An 18,257-nucleotide genomic window follows, 5' to 3' on the forward strand; every position below is an offset into this window, starting at 1 on the left:
AAATAAAAGGCAGCAAACATTCTTCCTCTGAAGTTTCCGTTCCCAGTGGCTCCCACTCTTCTCCCCAGTTTTCCTTGAGTCACCCTTGCCGCCCCGTTTGATTTGTTGGTTCCCTCTCCAGGGCTTCTCACCACCTCTGCTCCCTCCCCTCCTCCCAATCTTGCTGACATGTCACCTTTTGTCTCAGGTCGCCCTGAAACTGCAACCCCAAGCCCACCAACACCTCTACTCTCCTCTGTTTTACTTTTCTCTGTAGGTTTTCTTACTACTGGACACCCTGTATTTCACTTGATTGTGGTCTGTCTCTCCCACTGCATGTGAACATGGTGAGCGCAGGCCATCGCTGACTGTGTGGCTTGCTGTGGTGTTCCTGGTGCCTGCTGTGGGGCTTGGTGAGTAGCCCATCAGTGCTGAATCAACCAGCGAAATGTACGCAAAGCAGGTAGTATCGGGGGCCTTATCATCCACCCTCCTGCATTCATTCAGTCCTTGCTGCCTTGCCTTGTTAGGAAGTGGCCTAATGGGCCCCCATCCCACTGCTCTCCGTTGTTTTGCCATAGACCTCTTTTTTTTTTTTTTTTTTTAAGATTTATTTATTTTAGAGAGAGAGGAGAGGGAGAGAGAGAGCTTGGATGAGAGGAGGGGAGGGACAGATGGAGAGGATCTCCAGCAGATTCTGCGATGAGCGCAGAGCCTGACGTGGGGCTCGATTTCACAACCCTGAGATCAGGACCTGAGCCGAAATCAAGTTGAATGCTTGACGGACTGAGCCACCCAGGTGCCCCACCATAGACCTCTTTTTAAATTCTGGCCATCGGCCTCAACCGCTGCAGACAGCTAGGTGGGTGGGAATCCATCTTAATGGCTGAGCACAGACATCCTGGTGAGGGGGGCCTGGTGGGTTCCCTGTGACAGGAAGGAATGGCATGCTGTGGGGTGTGATGCTGTGCACAGGAGTTGAGACAGGTGAGATGTCTGAGCGGACCAGGCTAAGTATTTAGAGAACAGAAATGCCAAGTAGTTTGCAGAGCACAGTCCACTAGTTTATAATTAGTCCATTATATAAGTTTTATTTGGACGATGGCCTTGTGTGTGGAAGGTGTTATCTGCCTAGATTAGGATGCAGGGAAGGGGGTGGTGGGATTTTTGGAGGAGGTAGACAACATTTGTTGAATGATGACATAATGTGTTGGGCAGTGGAGCCCTTCAGGCAATGGGCACCCTTTGGGGGAAAGGCGTGGATGGGGTGAAATGGCTGGATTCCAGGGGATGCGAAACCTACTGTCTAGGGAAAGAGCTGGGTGATAGGCTGAGTGGCTTAACAAAGGACCCAGAGGGAATCTCTGGCGCTGACCTGATCCCACATATGGGGAGGAGGAGCTCTGTGGTACACTGAGGTAGGGCACCTGGGGCATCTCAGAATTTGGTGCGTGGCTATTATTGCTGCTCCACCACGCCCTCTGCTGTCCTGGATGTGCTGGGCATCCTTGTTTTCCTCCCGACTGTACTTCCTCTTGAAAGCACAGAATTGAACTCCAGACTGAAGGACTTCTTTTCAGAAACTAGTTGGCAGCAATTTATTGTGTACAATGGTTCAGCATTTCAGAAAGAATTTTTTTATTTTTTTAAAGATTTTATTTATTTATTTGACAGAGAGACAGCCAGTGAGAGAGGGAACACAAGCAGGGGGAGTGGGAGAGGAAGAAGCAGGCTCCCAGCAGAGCAGGGAGCGCAATGCGGGGCTCTATCCCAGGACTCCGGGATCACACCCTGAGCCGAAGGCAGACGGTTAATGACTGAGCCACCCAGGAGCCCCATAGAAAGAATTGTTTAGAAAGGGGAGATTCACTGCTGCGTGAGTGTGTGTTTGGAGTGAAACTGGCAGATTTGGACCATACCTTCAGAATTGGGGGGACTGGTGCCTCGAACGCCGTGGTCTTGTGTTGTGGGTCTGTCTCCCCAACTGGCATATCGTTGAGATGGGATATCTAGACAGTCGGTAAAGGAGGCACTGGAGCCCAAGGGGTGGGTGAAGGTAGGGGTGACATGCTTTTCCCACTTGGTGGGTTCTGGACATCTTTCCATTTTAGTATTTTCAGACCTACCCTCAAAGGCCCAAATTGACCTTCCAAAAGGCATCTTTAAAATCCTGACTCTTTCTGTCCAGGCTTCCAATCTCCATTTAGTGAGGTCCTCTTTTTATGTCTTCAATAAAGTTTTAGTTTTCTTATTGATCTTGCTAATTTTTGGTTTAAATTATTCACACATATCCCATAGTCTTCATTTAAAAAAATTAAATCTTCTAATTATGCCTGGTGTGTAGAAAAGCTCTCTTTTTTAATATGTTTATTCTTAGAGTTTTCCAATTGTGGATTTGCTAGGTATGGCATGTTTTCTTTTAATTACACGTGGTGGTAAATATTCTTCCATGCATATTTTCTGACACTTGACTTTGTTTGGTCTCAGGTAGTTTGTCCTTGAAGGACAGCAAGAAACTGTGTCTTCAATGGCTTCGTTGGTGGCTTATGATGACTCGGAGTCAGAGGCTGAGACTGAGCCCGTGGGAAGTTTTAATGCTGCCAGCCAGACGAAAGACACCTCTGATGTGCTCAAACCTTTTGGGCAGGATTTTGCATCTGAAGCTGCAGGTGTGACAGAAGGGGCAGTGCTGCCCACAGAGCATGGTTCTTGTGAAGACCCAGCTGGCCATCGTCTCCCACTGGTTCGGCTCTGGAGAAGTGACCCAGGATCTTGTCCCAGCCAGAGGCTACAGTGGCCCAGGACGGAGCCTGATGTCACCTTCCCCACAGATAAGCCTCCTCGACCTTCCCTGTGGACTAGTCACATTCCAGCTGGCCATGTTCCCCTGGGAGCTGCCCGCTTTAGGCAGGTTAAACTCTCCTGGGGAACTTACCACTCCCCTGAACCATCCTTCTGTGCCCAAACCAAATCTGAAACCCCGGGTAAAAATGTCAACTCTCTTCAGAGGAAAAGGTGTGAGGACTGTATCGTGCCCTACACCCCAAAAAGACTACGACAGTCACAGGCATTAAGCATGGAAACTGGCAAGAGTAAAGATGGGGAGGCCCAGGGTCCGTCTGCAGGGCGTGCCCCGGCTCCTCTCTGTGTGACTCCCAGAGTGTCTGAGTTTATTCAGCCATATTTGGACAGTCAATATAAAGAAACCACGATCCCCAGGAAAGTGCTGTTCCACCTGAGAAGCCACAGGGGCCCTGTCAACAGCATTCAGTGGTGTCCGGTCTTTGCTAAGAGCCACATGCTTCTCTCAGCTTCCATGGATAAAACCTTCAAGGTAAGACTTGAGTGAAACTGCCTTTTCAGGGACTCTTAGAAGTAAAGTGCTGGGGTGTTTTGTTTTTCACAACAGTGAGGTAGGGATGCTGAACATTTCTGGGAATTCCTTTAATTCTCCCTGTTGCATTCAGGAGTGGCTTCTCAGTGGCCCACCCTGGACTGCTGGTCCATTCTGTCCCCTCCCCCTGATGCTGCCTTGCTTAGGCCACCAGAGGATGCTAGTCCTTATCCCTCGTGGAGGCACTGAGAACGTGCAGACGTACCGGAGCCCTGGGCGATGAGGTCACTGAGTGAGGGCAGACAAAGGGAGAGGAAAGCAGGCTCAGGACAAGTCCTGGGCCCCTGGGAGCCACGTGGAGTGTTGAGCCATGCCATCTCTGTGTCAGGTGCTGTGTTGGATGCCAGGGGAGCAGAAGTAGACAGACCTGGTCCCTGGCTTCAAGGAATGTGGTGTGGTAGGGGCCATGAACAAGTAGAGAGGCTCTCACAGCCCTGGGCTCAGGAGTGTGAGGACCAGATTCCCAGTGGGACACAAGTGTTCCGTGAACCCACTGGGAGGGACAGCAGCCCAGGCTGGGAGGGCTTGGTGAAGGCTTCCCGAAGGAGGGGAAGGTTCACTTGGCGAAGGGGGTGAGTTGGGGCAGAAGGATGTTCTTGGCCATAAAAGTTTTGAGGGGCCTGGTGGGGGGTGAGGGGCCCAAGGCTGCGGAAGTAGGCAGGGGCCAGACCAGGAATGGCTGTGGATGCCCTGCTGAGGACTTCGGTTTATACAGAAACTCTTTTTTCATTGTTGCTGGTTTATTTTAAAAGCTACTGAGGTCATGCAGACTTGGAGTAAGCAAGCCCCAAATACACAGGGATGTAGTGTAGCCTGTGTGTCGCACCTCCTGTAACCTGTCTCCAGCCCCCCTGGGCTATACTCTGTCCCTCCTCCTCACTCTCCTCGGCACCTTGCATCACCTATATGTAGTAGGTGCCAAGTGAATGCGAGCTGAACCAGAGCTTCCTGGAAAGAAAATGGTTTTGGAGTTGAAGGGACGTGGCGTCAGATCCAGCTTTGCTGTGGAGCAGCTGGTCGGCTGGCCCCACTCCGAGTCTGGTGTCTCATCTGTAAAGGGCCTAATTATTCCTGCGTCATGTGGTCATGTGAGAAAAAGGCTTATAAAACCCCGGCACAGAGCTGGGTATCCCACAGGTGCTCAGTAAATGTCAGCTTCCTCTGTCTGTTTTCCTCACAGTTCTGGAACTGTCCTGCCCAGGACATCGTATTTGCAAGTGATGTTTTGAGCTTTTCTCCTAGGAGGCATTTTCTGAAATGAAGAAAGGAAGCCGAAGTACCACGAAGGCTTTGAAATGAGCCAAACCGATGGGTGTCATTTTTAAGTGGCCAATTTGAGTCCTGAATCGACTTGTCTGTGTTCTCTTCTGGCAAGGCTAATAGAGTTGTGCAGGGACAGTGCCATGTTCCGCCTTTAGCGTGGAGCCCGGGGATTTTACACGCTGGGCTTTGGTGCTGTTCCTGTGAGGGTGGGGGCTCAGGTCTGCTCAGGAGGCTTCTGGTGTCCCTGGTGTGCACTGTAACATGCTTGGTTCAATCCCACAGTGCTGGGGCTTCTCAGTGCTCCTTCCTGAGAGTCAGCACCCATGGGGAGCAGAGTGGGGACTTGGCCCTTTGGTCAGGAGCATGTCCAGAGGGTTTCTGGTGGGCTCGTGTGGGGCCTGTGTAGTGCCAGGCCGTGTCTGGCTGGCCCTAGATGTGGGCTGGAGTTAGAGTGATCTGGCCTGTGGGGTCTGGCTCCATCCCCAGGAGTCTTGTGACCCTGGGCAAGACACTTAACCTCTCAGATTCTGTTTCCTCCCCGTGAAACAAACTTACGAGACCTGTGGTTGGCACTTCGAAGGTGGGACAGATGTCCAGGCATGTGTGTCTGAAGCACCCAGTCTAATGCCAAGCACATGTTCGAGTTTTGTGGAGGGTAGTTAGATTACAGGTGGGCCACCTGAGGGGCATGGACAGCCCCTTTCTAGGACCCTGGAGGGAGGGGGCCATCTGATAGATGTTGGCAGCACAGACTGGAGGAGGAGGCAGCCTTGCCAGGAGGCGTCGAAGGACAGGCTGGGTTGCTGTGGGCAGAGATGGGTGGAGGGACGTAGGGCAGCAGGTATGCCCTAGCGGATGCCTGCCACCTGCCTGCCCATCTGCGGGGTCGTGTCTCCTGATGGCGAGGGGTAGGCTTGGAGCCCTGTGAGGACTGGTTTGCATCCAGCATCAGTGAGGTGCTCTGTGGGCCCTGCTTTGATCACTTTTGCCCACCAAGTTTAGGTTTCCTAAGCAGAGGCACCCCCAATGTAGTATAGTTTTCTAAACAGAGCACATCTGAGTGAAGCCATTGATCTGGGTGTTGTGTGTGTTCAGTCGTGTAGTGGGTGTTCGTGGAGTAGAGGAGTGTGCTAGGTGCTATGCACTGGGGATGTGTGGACGTCCCCATGGAGGGGACCCTGGATCAGCCAACTAGCTGTGACACCTTGTGACCAGAAGGGGGCGCAGTTGGCCCAGCTTGGGAAGCTGCTCAGGCGCTCAGGTGGAGGGACTGCGTAGAAAAGCCTTGCTTTTTTTTTTCACTGAGACCTGGGTCCTGGGCCGTTTGCTGTGGAACTGCCCTCAGTGGGTCCGGGTGCAGTTGCTGTGCCTGCCCTTCCCAAGGAGGTGGTGTGTGTGCTGCAGGTGATGTGGGCACTGGCCTCTTGCTCAGCCTGACAGCCTCCAGGGAGTCCTGTCCATTGCACTGTCCGTCCCTCATGGCAAGGCTGCAGGGGTGGCATTGGAGGTGGTCCAGGGACAGGGTGCGGCTGCTGTCATGGCTGCTGGGGTCAGTGTCTCCTGACCTCCTCCTTCCTGTGGGGTCTTGAAAAAGAAGGGCTTTTATAAGCCATACATGCAAATGGTTGGGCGAGGATCCTCGCTGCTTTAAGATATTTGACAGTTGGGATGCACGGGTGGCTCAGTTGCTTAATTGTCTGCCTTTGCCTCAGGTCACGATCCCGGGGTCCTGGGATGGAGTCTTGCATTGGGCTCCTTGCTCAGCGGGAGCCTGCTTCTCCCTCTGCCTGCACCTCCCCCTGCTTGTGCTCGCGCTCTCTCTCTCTGACAAATAAATAAAATAAAAAAAATCTTTAAGATATTTGACAGTTTTCAGTGACAGAGTTATTTGGCAATTTGATTTTGAGCACCTTTTCAGTGTGAAGAATGTGTGGCAGGGGCTGGAGGAACTGGGATGGGAAAACTGATTGGGGATTAGGTGGGAGCAGGGCTGGGAACTGGGGAGAGAGGTCCTGGCTGAGGCCTTGGTTTTGCTGGGGCCTCAGGTTCATGTGTAGCCTGGTGTGCAGCTGGCAGCCCCAGGTAGGATGATGTTCTTCCCCCTCCCTGGGGTCAGAGTGTGGGTGGCACCGCAGATCTTGGGGGCCCATGAGGTGGAGAGGGGGAGTGGGAGGTGTGTGGATGCTGAGTCTGGAGTGGGTATGAGGCTGTGGGTGCTGGTAGGAGCCCTGGCTCCCTGTAGGCCAGTCCTGGGTGGAGAGCAGACAGTGCAGTGGGGAAAGAGCCAGAAGAGGAGGGTATGACAGGATGCCCCCCAACTCTGCACTTCCTTCCTAGGGTGCCTTTCCCCTTGTCTTTTGGCCTGCCAGAGTGCCTTCTTGAGCCCCACTGTGTGAGGAAGGAGGGAAGAGCCTGGGGGCTGGGGTCACAGCACTTAGTTTGAATCCTTCCTCTGCTGATGACTGGCTGTGTGATCTCCGGCAAGTTACTTCTCCGAACCTCAGCCAGTGTATGGAAGGTGGAGACGACTGTGCCTGCCTTACTGGGTTTTTGCGGAGAAGATACAATGTTGGATGTGAACTCTCTGGTGCGGTGCCTGGCACATAGTAGGCACCTCCTGTGTGCTCATGCTTTTGCTCTCCCCGGGAGTCTTCTTCCTTCTTACCACGAAGTGGCATCTCATCCTGTCTGTGTAGCCGTGAACTGCCACACCTTGTAGATTTTGAGCCTCTTGAGCATGGAAACTGTGCCAGACCCATTTTTGTATTTTCCGTAGCACCTGGCACAAAGTTTTGTACATGCTAACTGATCAGTAAAGATTAAAAAAATTTTTTTTGAATTTTATTTCCAGCCTTTTGGAAAGGGTGGTCTCTTAAGTGCACAGATTTTATTTGCCACTAGGGGGCATAGTAAGACTTAATATAAGCTCACTCAAGCTTCTAGAATGTGAAAGAATCCTTGATTCAAGGTAACATTTACTGAAATATCATTTCTTTTCTGATCAAGAGAAAAACAACACAATCCATCTGATTAATCTAAAGAGTGTGAAGTGCCAGTTCCTTCATCTCCTTAAAATGTAGCTTTGGAATTCATAAATCTCAATTGGGCACATTACAGTGGAAAGATACTTATTTTAATATGTTCTAAATGTTCTGTGAGCTGTAAAATATGCTTATATTAGTTTTGAAAAATTTACAGCTGGAGAAATTAAGTAAGATAAAACAATGACTCATCACTCTGCACCGATGCTCTGTTTTCTTTCCTGATAATCCCTTCCTGCCCCTGTCTATAGCACGCATCTGTTTCTCACAGTTGTAATCCCAGCACGAATACTCTTTTATCCGCTCGTTTCATTTCCCTGTGTCCTCATTTGGCTCGATACGTTTGAATACCCACTGCACGTAAAGGTAGAATTCAGACTTGGAAGCCGTTGGAAAAAGTACAGACGTGGTCTGCTTCAGCCAAACGCAGGCAGCCTTCGCCACCGGCCCCGTGTGCAGAGCCCTCTGCTAGGCACCGGGCACATTCTCACAGGCATCTGACGTGTTTCCTGCTTCTAGGGACCACCGTCCATGCATCAGACTCAGAGTTCTGAGACACAGGAGGATTTTAAATAAAATGTATGAATTAGATGTTGCTCATTTGCTTTACAAAATGGTTTGCTTTAGGAATTCTTTCAATAACAGGCTTTCCTATGATACTTAAAAAAAAGCTTCATTTTTGATCATGAATGTAATAAAAGCTTATTGTAAAAAGCTATGAAAATGTAGAGGATATGAAGAATGAAGGAGAAAACAGAAATCATTGATAATCCTAACCCCGGGTCAGTGCCTCACTAACACTGGGGGCCTTTCTTGGTTTGGAGCCCCCCATTCCTGTCTGTTCACAGAGTTGGGCTCACTGCAGAATGTGTGCAGTTTTGATTCTGCTCCTTCCACCCCACGTCTTTTGTGCTGTTTGTAAGGGGTGTTTTTCTATCTTATTAAAAACTTTCCCCAAATGAAACATGAGAGACTATGGACTATGAGAAACAAACTGAGGGCCTCAGAGGGGAGGGGGGTGGGGGAATGGGATAGACCGGTGATGGGTAGTAAGGAGGGCACGTATTGCATGGTGCACTGGGTGTTATACACAACTAATGAATCATCGAGCCTTACATCGGAAACCGGGGATGTACTGTATGGTGACTAACATAATAAAAAATCATTAAAAAAAAAAAAACAAAAAAACCCCAAAACTTTCCCCAAACGTATTTTTAATGACTATGTCAAATTCAAGACTTGGCTTTGTCATTTCTGTGTTGTTTTTTTTATCATTACCTGCTTTTGTTTTTGAAATGGCCAGTACTTCAGTGAACATGGCTATCCATAAATGTCTTTTCTGCTGCCTTAGTGTGGGCAAGATAGGCTTTGATTTACACCCAGGCTTGAGCTAAAAGCTTTGTGTCTGGTGAGTGGAACTTGAATACATTGGCAAAGGTGCTATTGTCATATGAGACCCTTGGGTTCCTTGGGTTTCTCTTCCGTATCTGCTGCTTGGTAGCTGTGTGACTTTGGGAAAATCACTTTGCCTCTCTGATTCCCCAGCTTTCTCATTGGTAAAATGGGTGTGATGGCTGCCTATGAGGGCTGTTGCTATGTAGAAGTGAGAAGATGCAACGCGGTGCCTAGCATATGGGAGGGACTGAAAAACACGTTCCTGATTCTCCTCTTCTTTTATTGATTAAACAATTAGAAAAAAGATGAGTCACCCAGAGTCTTCCAACTTCATGTCTTTTTTTTTTTTGTGAACCTTTTAATAATCTGTCTACAGATACGTGTTTTTCCAAGTGTTCAATGTCAGTACTTCTGAGATAGATACTTTTAAAATTTCAAAGTTTTTTGGGTTTGTTTGTACCAGGCTATTTACCTGCCTCCTTTTCATGAACTGCACATTTATTTGGAAAGCATGTACTGGAGGGCTGGGTCTGTGTCTCTAAACTGATCATGTTTAAAATGTGATAGAAGAAAATGAATCGGACAGCAGTTTGCCAGCTCTCAGCGCGTTTTGTGTCTGGGCCTCTGGCAGCATGGGGAGGAGCGATTTCATACCTGAAGAGGCCAGGAGAGTGAGTCTGGGGGCAGGGAAGAGGCACCCATCCAGGGTGGCACCAAGTTCAGATGGGTCTCAGGCCGCTTTCCCTTGTGGGTGTGAAGGAAAGGATTTTGCTCTGGAGGCTGAAGACCCAGATTGGGGGTCTCATCGTGCTGTTTGCCGGCTCTGTGGCCTCTGACAGTGAGTACCGTTGAGAGGCTGGAGAGAGCTCACCGTCCCCAAGTGCTTACCACCTACAAGGAATGGTTCCAAACATTCCAGCTCCTCTTTGTGACAGGCCTGTGAAGCAAGGGCTGGTCTTCCCACTTTACAGACAAGGAAGCTGAGGCACAGAGAGGTTAAGGGATTTGTCCATGGTAACACAGCTGGTAAAATGTAGAAGCAAGATGGGAAGCTGTCAGATCACAGAACAAATAGAGCTAAAAGACTCACTCTGCTCTTCTGCCTCTGAGGATAAAAGATGGAAAAGCATATCCCTTCGCCCAAGTGGTGTGCAGGCTCTGTCCCAGCCTCAAAGTCTTGTGGTTCTGTTAAGGGACATAAGGAGAAGAGGTGATTTCAGTAGTGGTTTGGATTTGCATTTTAATGTATTACAGGATCCGTTGATATATCACTGTTAGCGTATCTGATTATATTAGGGTATCTTAGATGTGTTTTGTAGAAAGTAATATATCTCAGATTCAAAGACAAGGAATTTATGGATTCAAGTGCCAGAGTGAAGGTTTATTTCAGTTTTGAAAGAATTATTCTTGATGGATTTTACAAATGGAGAAATGATTTGATGTGTAGAGTGAGGAGTCGTGGAGCATTATGCAGATGATTGGCAATTTATTCCAAGCACGAGGCCAGTCTATTGGAAATGAGAGCCACACGGCTGGGGAGGAGGGTTGGGTTGTGGTGGTGGGCGTTTGGTATTTGGGGAGTGAATGATTAACAGTGCGCTGAGGGTAATTAGGTGAAGGCCAAGAGAAACTCTGTGGTGTGTGTGCCTGTATGCAGAGATCATCCGCGTCCATCTTCATTTTACAGAAGCCCAGAGAGGGGAGGACACTTGCCTGAGGGCACACAGTGAAGTCAGGTGGTGATGTGGTGCTGGGATCTTGTGTAGGAAGTATTCGGATGCTTCTCAGGACGCTGTTTGCTCCTCTTCCTTCCCACCTTTTGTGTATTTTTGTTCCAGGGAAAGTTCATGGTCATCTCAGTTGTCCCAGGGGTGGGAGCAAGGACTTCAGGCTCCTTGACAGCAGGGTTGCTAAGCCTCTGGGAATTGCTGTGAGATCCTGAGCTGGAACCTTCTCTTTGTGGGAAGTGAAGTGTGTTTTTTTTTTTTTTTTTTTTGACACTCCTCTCCCCCATATGAAAGCTGCAACGTTTCTGAGGCCAACAAATGAGACATTTCCCACTTTCCGTTTGCTTGCCAGAAGGGCCTTGCAAGCTTTCGCCTTGCAGAGAAAACCTTGAGTTGAAGGAGGAATAAGAAAAGGAAAGTGTGGCAGAACCCAAGCTGTGTTTTCTGCTTTTTGAAAACTCCATTCCGTTGAACTTTAACTGTTCAGTGTGCGTAGGGCAGGGCCATGTGCTTGCCAGATGCTGACAGGGAGAAAACAGTGCCCTGTGAAGGTGCAGACTCTGTCCTCAGGGAACCAGCCTCATCTAGTCTCATCCTGTGTCATTAAGGGAAGAATAGAGCAATTTGGGAAAATGCTTTTAATGTAATTGAAAAATGCAGATTGCAAAATTGGCACGGTTAGGAATTGAGACAGTCTAGTAAATTATTTCTTGCTGCTTTTAAAACTTGAACACCGAAGATTCTTAAAGGCACCCATTTACTGCCCAGCGATGGCTTTGTCTTCCTCCTTTAAAAAAAGTAAGTTGTTTTAGATTTAACTTAGTTTTATCATAAAAGTAGTAAAATTTTGGGAAAGAATATAAAAAAAGGTAGAAGTCAAAAATAAAACCATAGATCTCCATTCAAGCATAACAATTGTGAAGCAACTTGTAAGCAGCTTTTCCTTTCCGCATTTTTTCCCATGAGCATCAACTGGTTTTAATTATATTGTAGGTACTTTTTGTAAGCAGCATTTAAAAATTTTGTGATGGTTATCTTCCCCCCAAACTTTTACCCCTTAAAAGAAGGGGTGAGTAAGTCAGTCCAGCCTTGTCACCTTTTCTTGCAGCTTCTGCTGTCTCGGGCGTCTCCCCCAGGTGCAGACCCCCGTGGTGGGGGAGTGGGGCAGGCTGCAGGGGCGAGGGCATTGGTGATGGTCAGAAGTGTATTCGAGGGAGGTCAGTGGTGTCAGCCCAGGACCCCTGGGAACTCCCACACCTCAACCCCCTCACAAAGCGCTGTGAACCCAGGCTGAAACACAGGAGGACCAGATGGCCATAGAAACCTAGCAACAAAGTGGCCCTAGCCAGGGGTCCTGGAGCTGCTTCCAGGCCGGTCTTCGGTCTTTCCTTGCTAGGGGTGAGGCGTCAGGCACCATGTCCTCTCCTGTGGAGCAGGGGCCACAGGGAGATGGGCCATTCCCCGAGGGAGGTTCCCATCAAGGGCTTTGATTTGGGGATTCAGATTGGTTGGTCTTGCATGTCCCTGGATGGAGGTTCTAATTTTCTTTCTAGTTCTCTCTTTGCCTTAATGTTTTGTTTTTCTGGGAAATCTCCTCCACCTTATCTTTCAATCCTTTTTTTTTTTTTTTTTTTTTTAGTTTTGTATTTCTGCTGCCGTATACTTAAACTTTTTTTTTTAACTGAAGTATAACTTATATTCAGAAAAGTGTTCTATTCTGATCTATCATATTTTTACATTCCAAGAGCTGTTTCTTGTTTTCTGAATGTTCCTTTTTTAAAGAATATGTCATTTTTTTATTGCATATTTACAAGGTCTTTTCTTAGCTCTTGGAGTTCTTTGAAAGTTTTCCTGTGTTTTGGAAAATGTTCCTGCCCCTTGTCACCTCCTTTTATCCTTTTGTTTTGGTATCTGTGTTTCATGTGAGGGGACGATGGGGACACTGTGCTGCTCATTCCTATTCAGGGTAGGAGGCCAGTGAAAGCCGATCTAACCAGAGGCTGTGTGTGTGTGTACGCGTGCGACCGTGCGAGGGTGTGCGAGGATGGGGCCTATCCACAGGGAGGTTGCTGCAGGGTGATGAGGTGGCCAGCTGGCACCTGGGGCAGGACCCCCCCCCCCCCTTTTGAACCTCCCGAGGTGTTTTGAGTAGCCCAGGCAGTTTCCCAGGCAGGACTCTTCATGCCCTGGCTGCCTGTGTTCAGGGGAGAGGGCTGGGGTCTCCGTGTGGGGTATGCAGATGTCACTCTCTCCGTTGCATCCTCCAGTTGCTTTTTCCTCCCAGCGCTCAGATCTACCTTGTGTGCCTGTGGTGGCCTTCTGTTTATGACACACACCATTAGTTATGTGTAAATGCCACCAAGTCTTCTTAACCCTTGACAGTGGTAGAATTGTTAACTTTTTTAAACATTTGCTAATTGAGTGGTGTCTTATTTGAGAACCAAATGAATTCGTTTGCGTGCAGCTCCTTTAGAACCAGGCCGGTGTCTCGTTAATGCTCAGTGAGTGTTTGTGGGTCTTGTCCCTCGGTCTCTTGCCATCTTAGCATTTCTCTTATGCAGCAATTTACATACTAACGGTATCAACCTGTCATCATACCCCCCCCCCATCGTGTGTTGTTTGACTTTGAGTTTTGGTATTTAGCTATTATTATTGTTAATTTATTTTTTTACAGGGAAAACCTGATTTTTTTGTGGTCAAGTGTATGGACCTTTCGCTTTGTAATTGTCCTGTGGCCTTAGAGCATGGCATGTCCTCCCCCATCTCAAGATCTGATAAATAGTCACCTATATTTGACCTTCATCTAGCAGTGATTAGCTCAAGCCAGTTTCAATTCTCATCATCTCTTCCAGGCTTTCTGTGGGTTCGGGGCAGGCTGTGCCCGCCATGATGAATGTGCGCTCGGTGCCAGGGATCGATTGGTATATTAAGGAGCAGCCCTGCTTCGTGATGCTCCCCCACACTGGATGCTGGCTACTAATGATTTAAAATGACCTTCTTCCCATCCAGCTTATTCCGCAGGGCACGGGTGTGCCACGGCTGCCCCAGCCTTTCCTCAAAAATGAAATGTTGCTTTTGACCATAAAAGAAATACATGTACGCTATGGAAAAAACAGGAAGGTATAAAGAAAAAAATTGCCCATTATCTCTGTACCCAGAGGCAATGACTGTAGACTTTTGGTGTATTTCCATCCAGTCTTTGAAAATAAAAGGCAACATAGTTGAGTTCCAACTCTCCATGTAATTTTAAACCCGTCCTTCCCCCCACGTACGGCAGCGGCAGGGTTTTAACACTGCGACTCATTGCAGTGGTTTTCAGTGTGGTCTGTGAGCCCCCGGGGTCCTTGAGACCCTTTCATGGGGCCCGGGGGGTGAAAATTGTTTTCATAATGGTACCTCGAAGTTATTTGCCTTTTTCACTCTCATTCTCTCATGAGCATACATGGAGTTTTCCAGAGGCGATGGGACGTGTGCTGTTACAGTAGATTAAGTACAGAAGCGGCTCTGCGAGCCCAGCTGTCTCTATTAAGCAGCCGTTAAGGAGCTGGCAAAAATGTAAACAGTGCCTTCTTGCTGATTTTTTTTTGTCTTGGAAAATGTAATTATTTTTCATAAGAGATGTTTATGTTGACATGTAATGGGTTTATTATTGATACTTTTACATAAATTAATATTTTTAAGTGTTCTCAATTTTAATTTGAAATATGCTAAATATGGATTGATGATAACCCACATTAAGCAGCAGCGTTTTGGAGTCCTCCGTAACTTCAGAGAGTGTAAAAGGGTCCCACCAAAAGCTCTGGGTAGCACGGTTTGATTTATGTCTGTAATTTCATTTTAGCGGGATGTATGTATGGGTACTAATGGTATCATCCTGCGGCTCTGGTGGAGGTGCGTAGATTCAGCCCCGGCTGCGTCACGGCCTCCTCCTGCTTGGTTAGATTTCCAAACGGTGTGACTAAAACATGACCCCAGAGGGTCCCAGCCTCCCTTGGCCTCCCTGCCCTCCCTTCTGCCTGTTGTGAAGGTGATTTAACATTACAAAATGATGGGAAAAATCCTCCCAATTCTAGTGTACACCTCAATTACGATTATCCTTTCAACATCCTCCCATCAATTTCTGGTCCATATGGGCTTGTGTTTTTCACAGAGTGCACATACAGTTTTGCAGCCTGCTTCTCCCACTTAACATTCTCTCCCAGCCTCTCCTGCCGCAGCACCACCAGCCGCCTCTGCGTCTTTGGAGGGCCGTCAATTTGTGCTGGTTCCATGATGCTCTATCGAGTTGATTAACTGTAATTTACTTAGCCGTCCTTGGACACTTAGGTGGTTTCTAATTTTTGCTATTATAGATAATGCTGAAGTGGTTATCTTCATGCATGAAATCCTTTTCTGTTGGATTATTTCTTTCGGATTGATTCCCAGAAGTGGGACTGCTGGGTCAAAGGCTTGTACATTTTCATGGGTCCAGATACGTCTCCCGTCAGATTGCTTTCCAAAAGGATTATACCAATTTGCACTGCCACTGCAAAGCCTGCGTAATAACCAACTATTTTGCTTAACTATCATGCCTAGAATTTTCCCTTGGAGCCCTGAGGGGGCAAAGGCCCTTCTCTAAGTGAATGTGATCTATAATTATTTAGACTAACACCAAAATTGCTTTCAGAACATTTTTAACCTGCTGAGTTTAGAATTCTAATTCACATACAAGCCAACATTAACAGTATCACAAGGAGCAATTTCTCTCCCTGCTCACAGTGTGTTTACACAGCCCGACAACTGCAGGGAAAACTGAAGAGCTTTTATAAACACAAGTGGTCTCTTTCTGAACTAGTTGAAGTGTTATTTTGAAAAGTACAGAAACACAAATTAAAACACATTTTCATTGTAACCTTTGGTTAGAAAAGTTGTTTGTTTTCGTTCTGGTCTCTTTCCATGTTCTTTGCTCTCATTCAAGTGTGTTCTGAAATATCCTGGCTCCTTGGAGTCTTGCCATGATGCCGTTAGTCTGGTGACAGGGACATGTGGGGGAGCATGGCGGCTGTCTTCAGGTGCTGGTAGGGCTGTATTGGGAAGAGGAATAGGCTGTACTCCGGTTTGCTCCTAGGGCAAATGCAGGACTAATGGTGGTAACCTGAGGAAGAGGTTGGCACCCTGTGAGGAAGAACTTTCCAGCACTCAGGACTGGTCACCTTGGGGAGTGTCCATCCCTTGGAAAGGGGTGAGGATGGAAGGGTTCAGAGTCCATGTCTCCAGTGGGCCGGGAAGTAGATGCAAGCGGGGGTCAGGGACTCTAAGGCCCCTTCTGGAATGGTGTGTGCCTGTGGCTGGGCCCCTGGTGGCTGTGTGCTGCCCTGGAGAGAGCCCCGAGCCCGGCCCTGAATATAGGGGCTTGGAGCCTGGCACGGTGCTCGGCACGCTGTGAGTATGCACGTGAAACACATCCCCACCCGGATTTCTCTGGGCTTCCACACTCTCATCTGTGAAAGAATTATCTCACAGGGCTGTAAGGATCAGATGAGGTTAGATGTGTGAAACCACTTTGTAAACTATAAAGCCCTTACAAACGGAAGGTATTATCAAGAAATTCAAGCCAGGGTTTATTCTGTAATTGCCTGTGAAGCCAAGTTCTTAAACATGGGAGGCTTGCAATCCAGTTTGCCTCCAGTTACCTTGATTCGTTGAACAAATAATATGGTGTGCGCCTGTGGACGCCAACAGGTCTCTCAAGGAACTTGGGCTCTTCCAGATATGGCTTCCTATTTTCTGGCTTTGCAGTGTGATGTTGGCTCCTGGTGGTTGGGATGCGCTGCTAGACTTTTGTGGCCAGTGAATTGCTCAGGCCTTGTGTTAGGCTCTCCTTCTGTGGTTTGAGGGGTGAGGGCCCCAGGAACCAGGTTCCACAGAGTGCATGAGAAAGATGGCCCTTGGAGTCAGTATAGGAAGACTTGGTGTCTCCACTTCTTCATTTGGTCATCCATTGATCCAGCCATCGATTAAATGCTGGCCCATACAGGCTCTGGGCTCAGAGGGACCCGACATACCCTTGCTGGCAAGAAAGCTAATGGGGGCCAGGCACTGAAACAGACTAGAGCATGAAAATGTGACAGGCCCTCCAGAGGCCACCTGTGTGGGGTATGGGCATGCAGAGGGGAGTGGAGTGTGTCTGTCAAGGTGGGGGCAGAAGACAGGACAGGTTTCTGGGGAAGGGGAAGGTTGAGCTGGGTGTTGGAAGGTGAGATAAGTAGCCAGGTGGGTGGGGAGGAGAGCCCTGTGCTGTGACTGTCATGCTGCAGAGAGGGGCCAATGACGGCACGTCGGGGCAGTGTTGGCGTCCATTGAAGGGAGCCAGGCAGGACCTGTTACGGGTTTTAGGCCTGGACAGTCAGGGCACGTGGCTGGCTGCTGCCTCTTGTGCTTACACTGGGTAAGGCACCCACACTAGGTCTTTGCACCTTGTTGACCCACGGGTGGAGGGTAGGACAGTCAGTTGAGCTTGGGAGTCCCACTGTGGGGCTTAGCCCTGGCTCTGTGCTTTCTAACTGTGACTTGGTCTAAGTTCTATATCTCTTGGGACCTTTGTTTTTCCATCAGTAAGTGGGGATAATAATAGCATCAATTGTAGTTTTCTGAGGTTTAAACAAGAAAAATCATGGAGAGCTCTGAGGGGAGTACTAGGCATGTAGCAAGTGCTTCCTTATGTAAGCTGGCATCAGCAGCATCCTCAAGCCAGTTTTACAGATGAGAGAACTGAGGATCAGAGAGGGACAGTGAAGGACACGTGACTCCTAAATGCAGAGCTCGTGTTTGGGCTTACCCTTTTCTGCCTCTGCATCTAGGGTTGTTCTGTGTCAGCTTCCTGCTTGGGAGTTCCAGAAAGTAGTCACGTGAGTGTGGGCAAGGTCCTTAATCTTTTTGAGTCTTAATTAGTTCATCTGCACACTGGGAACTCTAATGTAAGTTCCATTATGCAGGGAACTTGTTTTCTTGATTGTTGTATCTCCAGTTCCTGGAGGAGAGCTGAACACATAGTAGGGGCTTAAGCAACACTGGTGAATGAGTGAATGACCCCTGCTCAGTCTGCCTTGCTCCTGTGGGCCTCCTTGAACTTCAGGGGGATGGAGAGTCTCAGGGGTGATCTTGCCTGCATGCCTTGGCCCTTTCCCCCACCTCTAGCCCGTGCAGGAAGCATCCCTGGGGGTGGTGGTGGTGGTGGCACTCTTTGGAGGGGACTTTGAGGACTGTAGCCGGGAGCTAAATCAAAGCAGTGATTACTCCCCATCTCTTGAAATGTTTGTGTTTACGCTCCCAGGTAATGGGCTTGGGTCGATCCTTGCAGCCTGTGTGTGTGTTTATTTATTATTTATTTATAAACCATAAATCCAGAAAGGATTTCAGGAGGCTTACCATAAAAGATACGAATATAGTAAAGCTGTTAAAACAGACCATGAAAAGCCA

At 48.4% G+C, this 18,257-nt stretch overlaps 1 protein-coding gene across 5 annotated transcripts in view; it reads left to right on the forward strand.

The window, feature by feature from the left end:
• WDR25 (WD repeat domain 25) overlaps window positions 1-18,257 on the forward strand; it is a 146,927-nt gene that overhangs the window by 726 nt on the left and 127,944 nt on the right. For 2 of the 5 annotated variants that reach the window (XM_045775391.2, XM_087856220.1), the window contains exons 2-3: window positions 257-392; window positions 2,467-3,313. In XM_045775391.2, coding sequence (XP_045631347.1) covers window positions 2,507-3,313 — 807 coding nt within the window. In that variant the 5' untranslated portion in view covers window positions 257-392; window positions 2,467-2,506. The remainder of the gene's footprint in view (window positions 1-256; window positions 393-2,466; window positions 3,314-18,257) is intronic. The other 3 variants (XM_045775392.2, XM_045775396.2, XM_045775395.2) reach the window with 3 other exon arrangements.

The sequence above is a fragment of the Ursus americanus genome, chromosome 26, assembly GCF_024610735.1.
Source record: "Ursus americanus isolate L20-20 chromosome 26, mUrsAme1.1.p, whole genome shotgun sequence".
NCBI classification, from domain to species: domain Eukaryota; kingdom Metazoa; phylum Chordata; class Mammalia; order Carnivora; family Ursidae; genus Ursus; species Ursus americanus.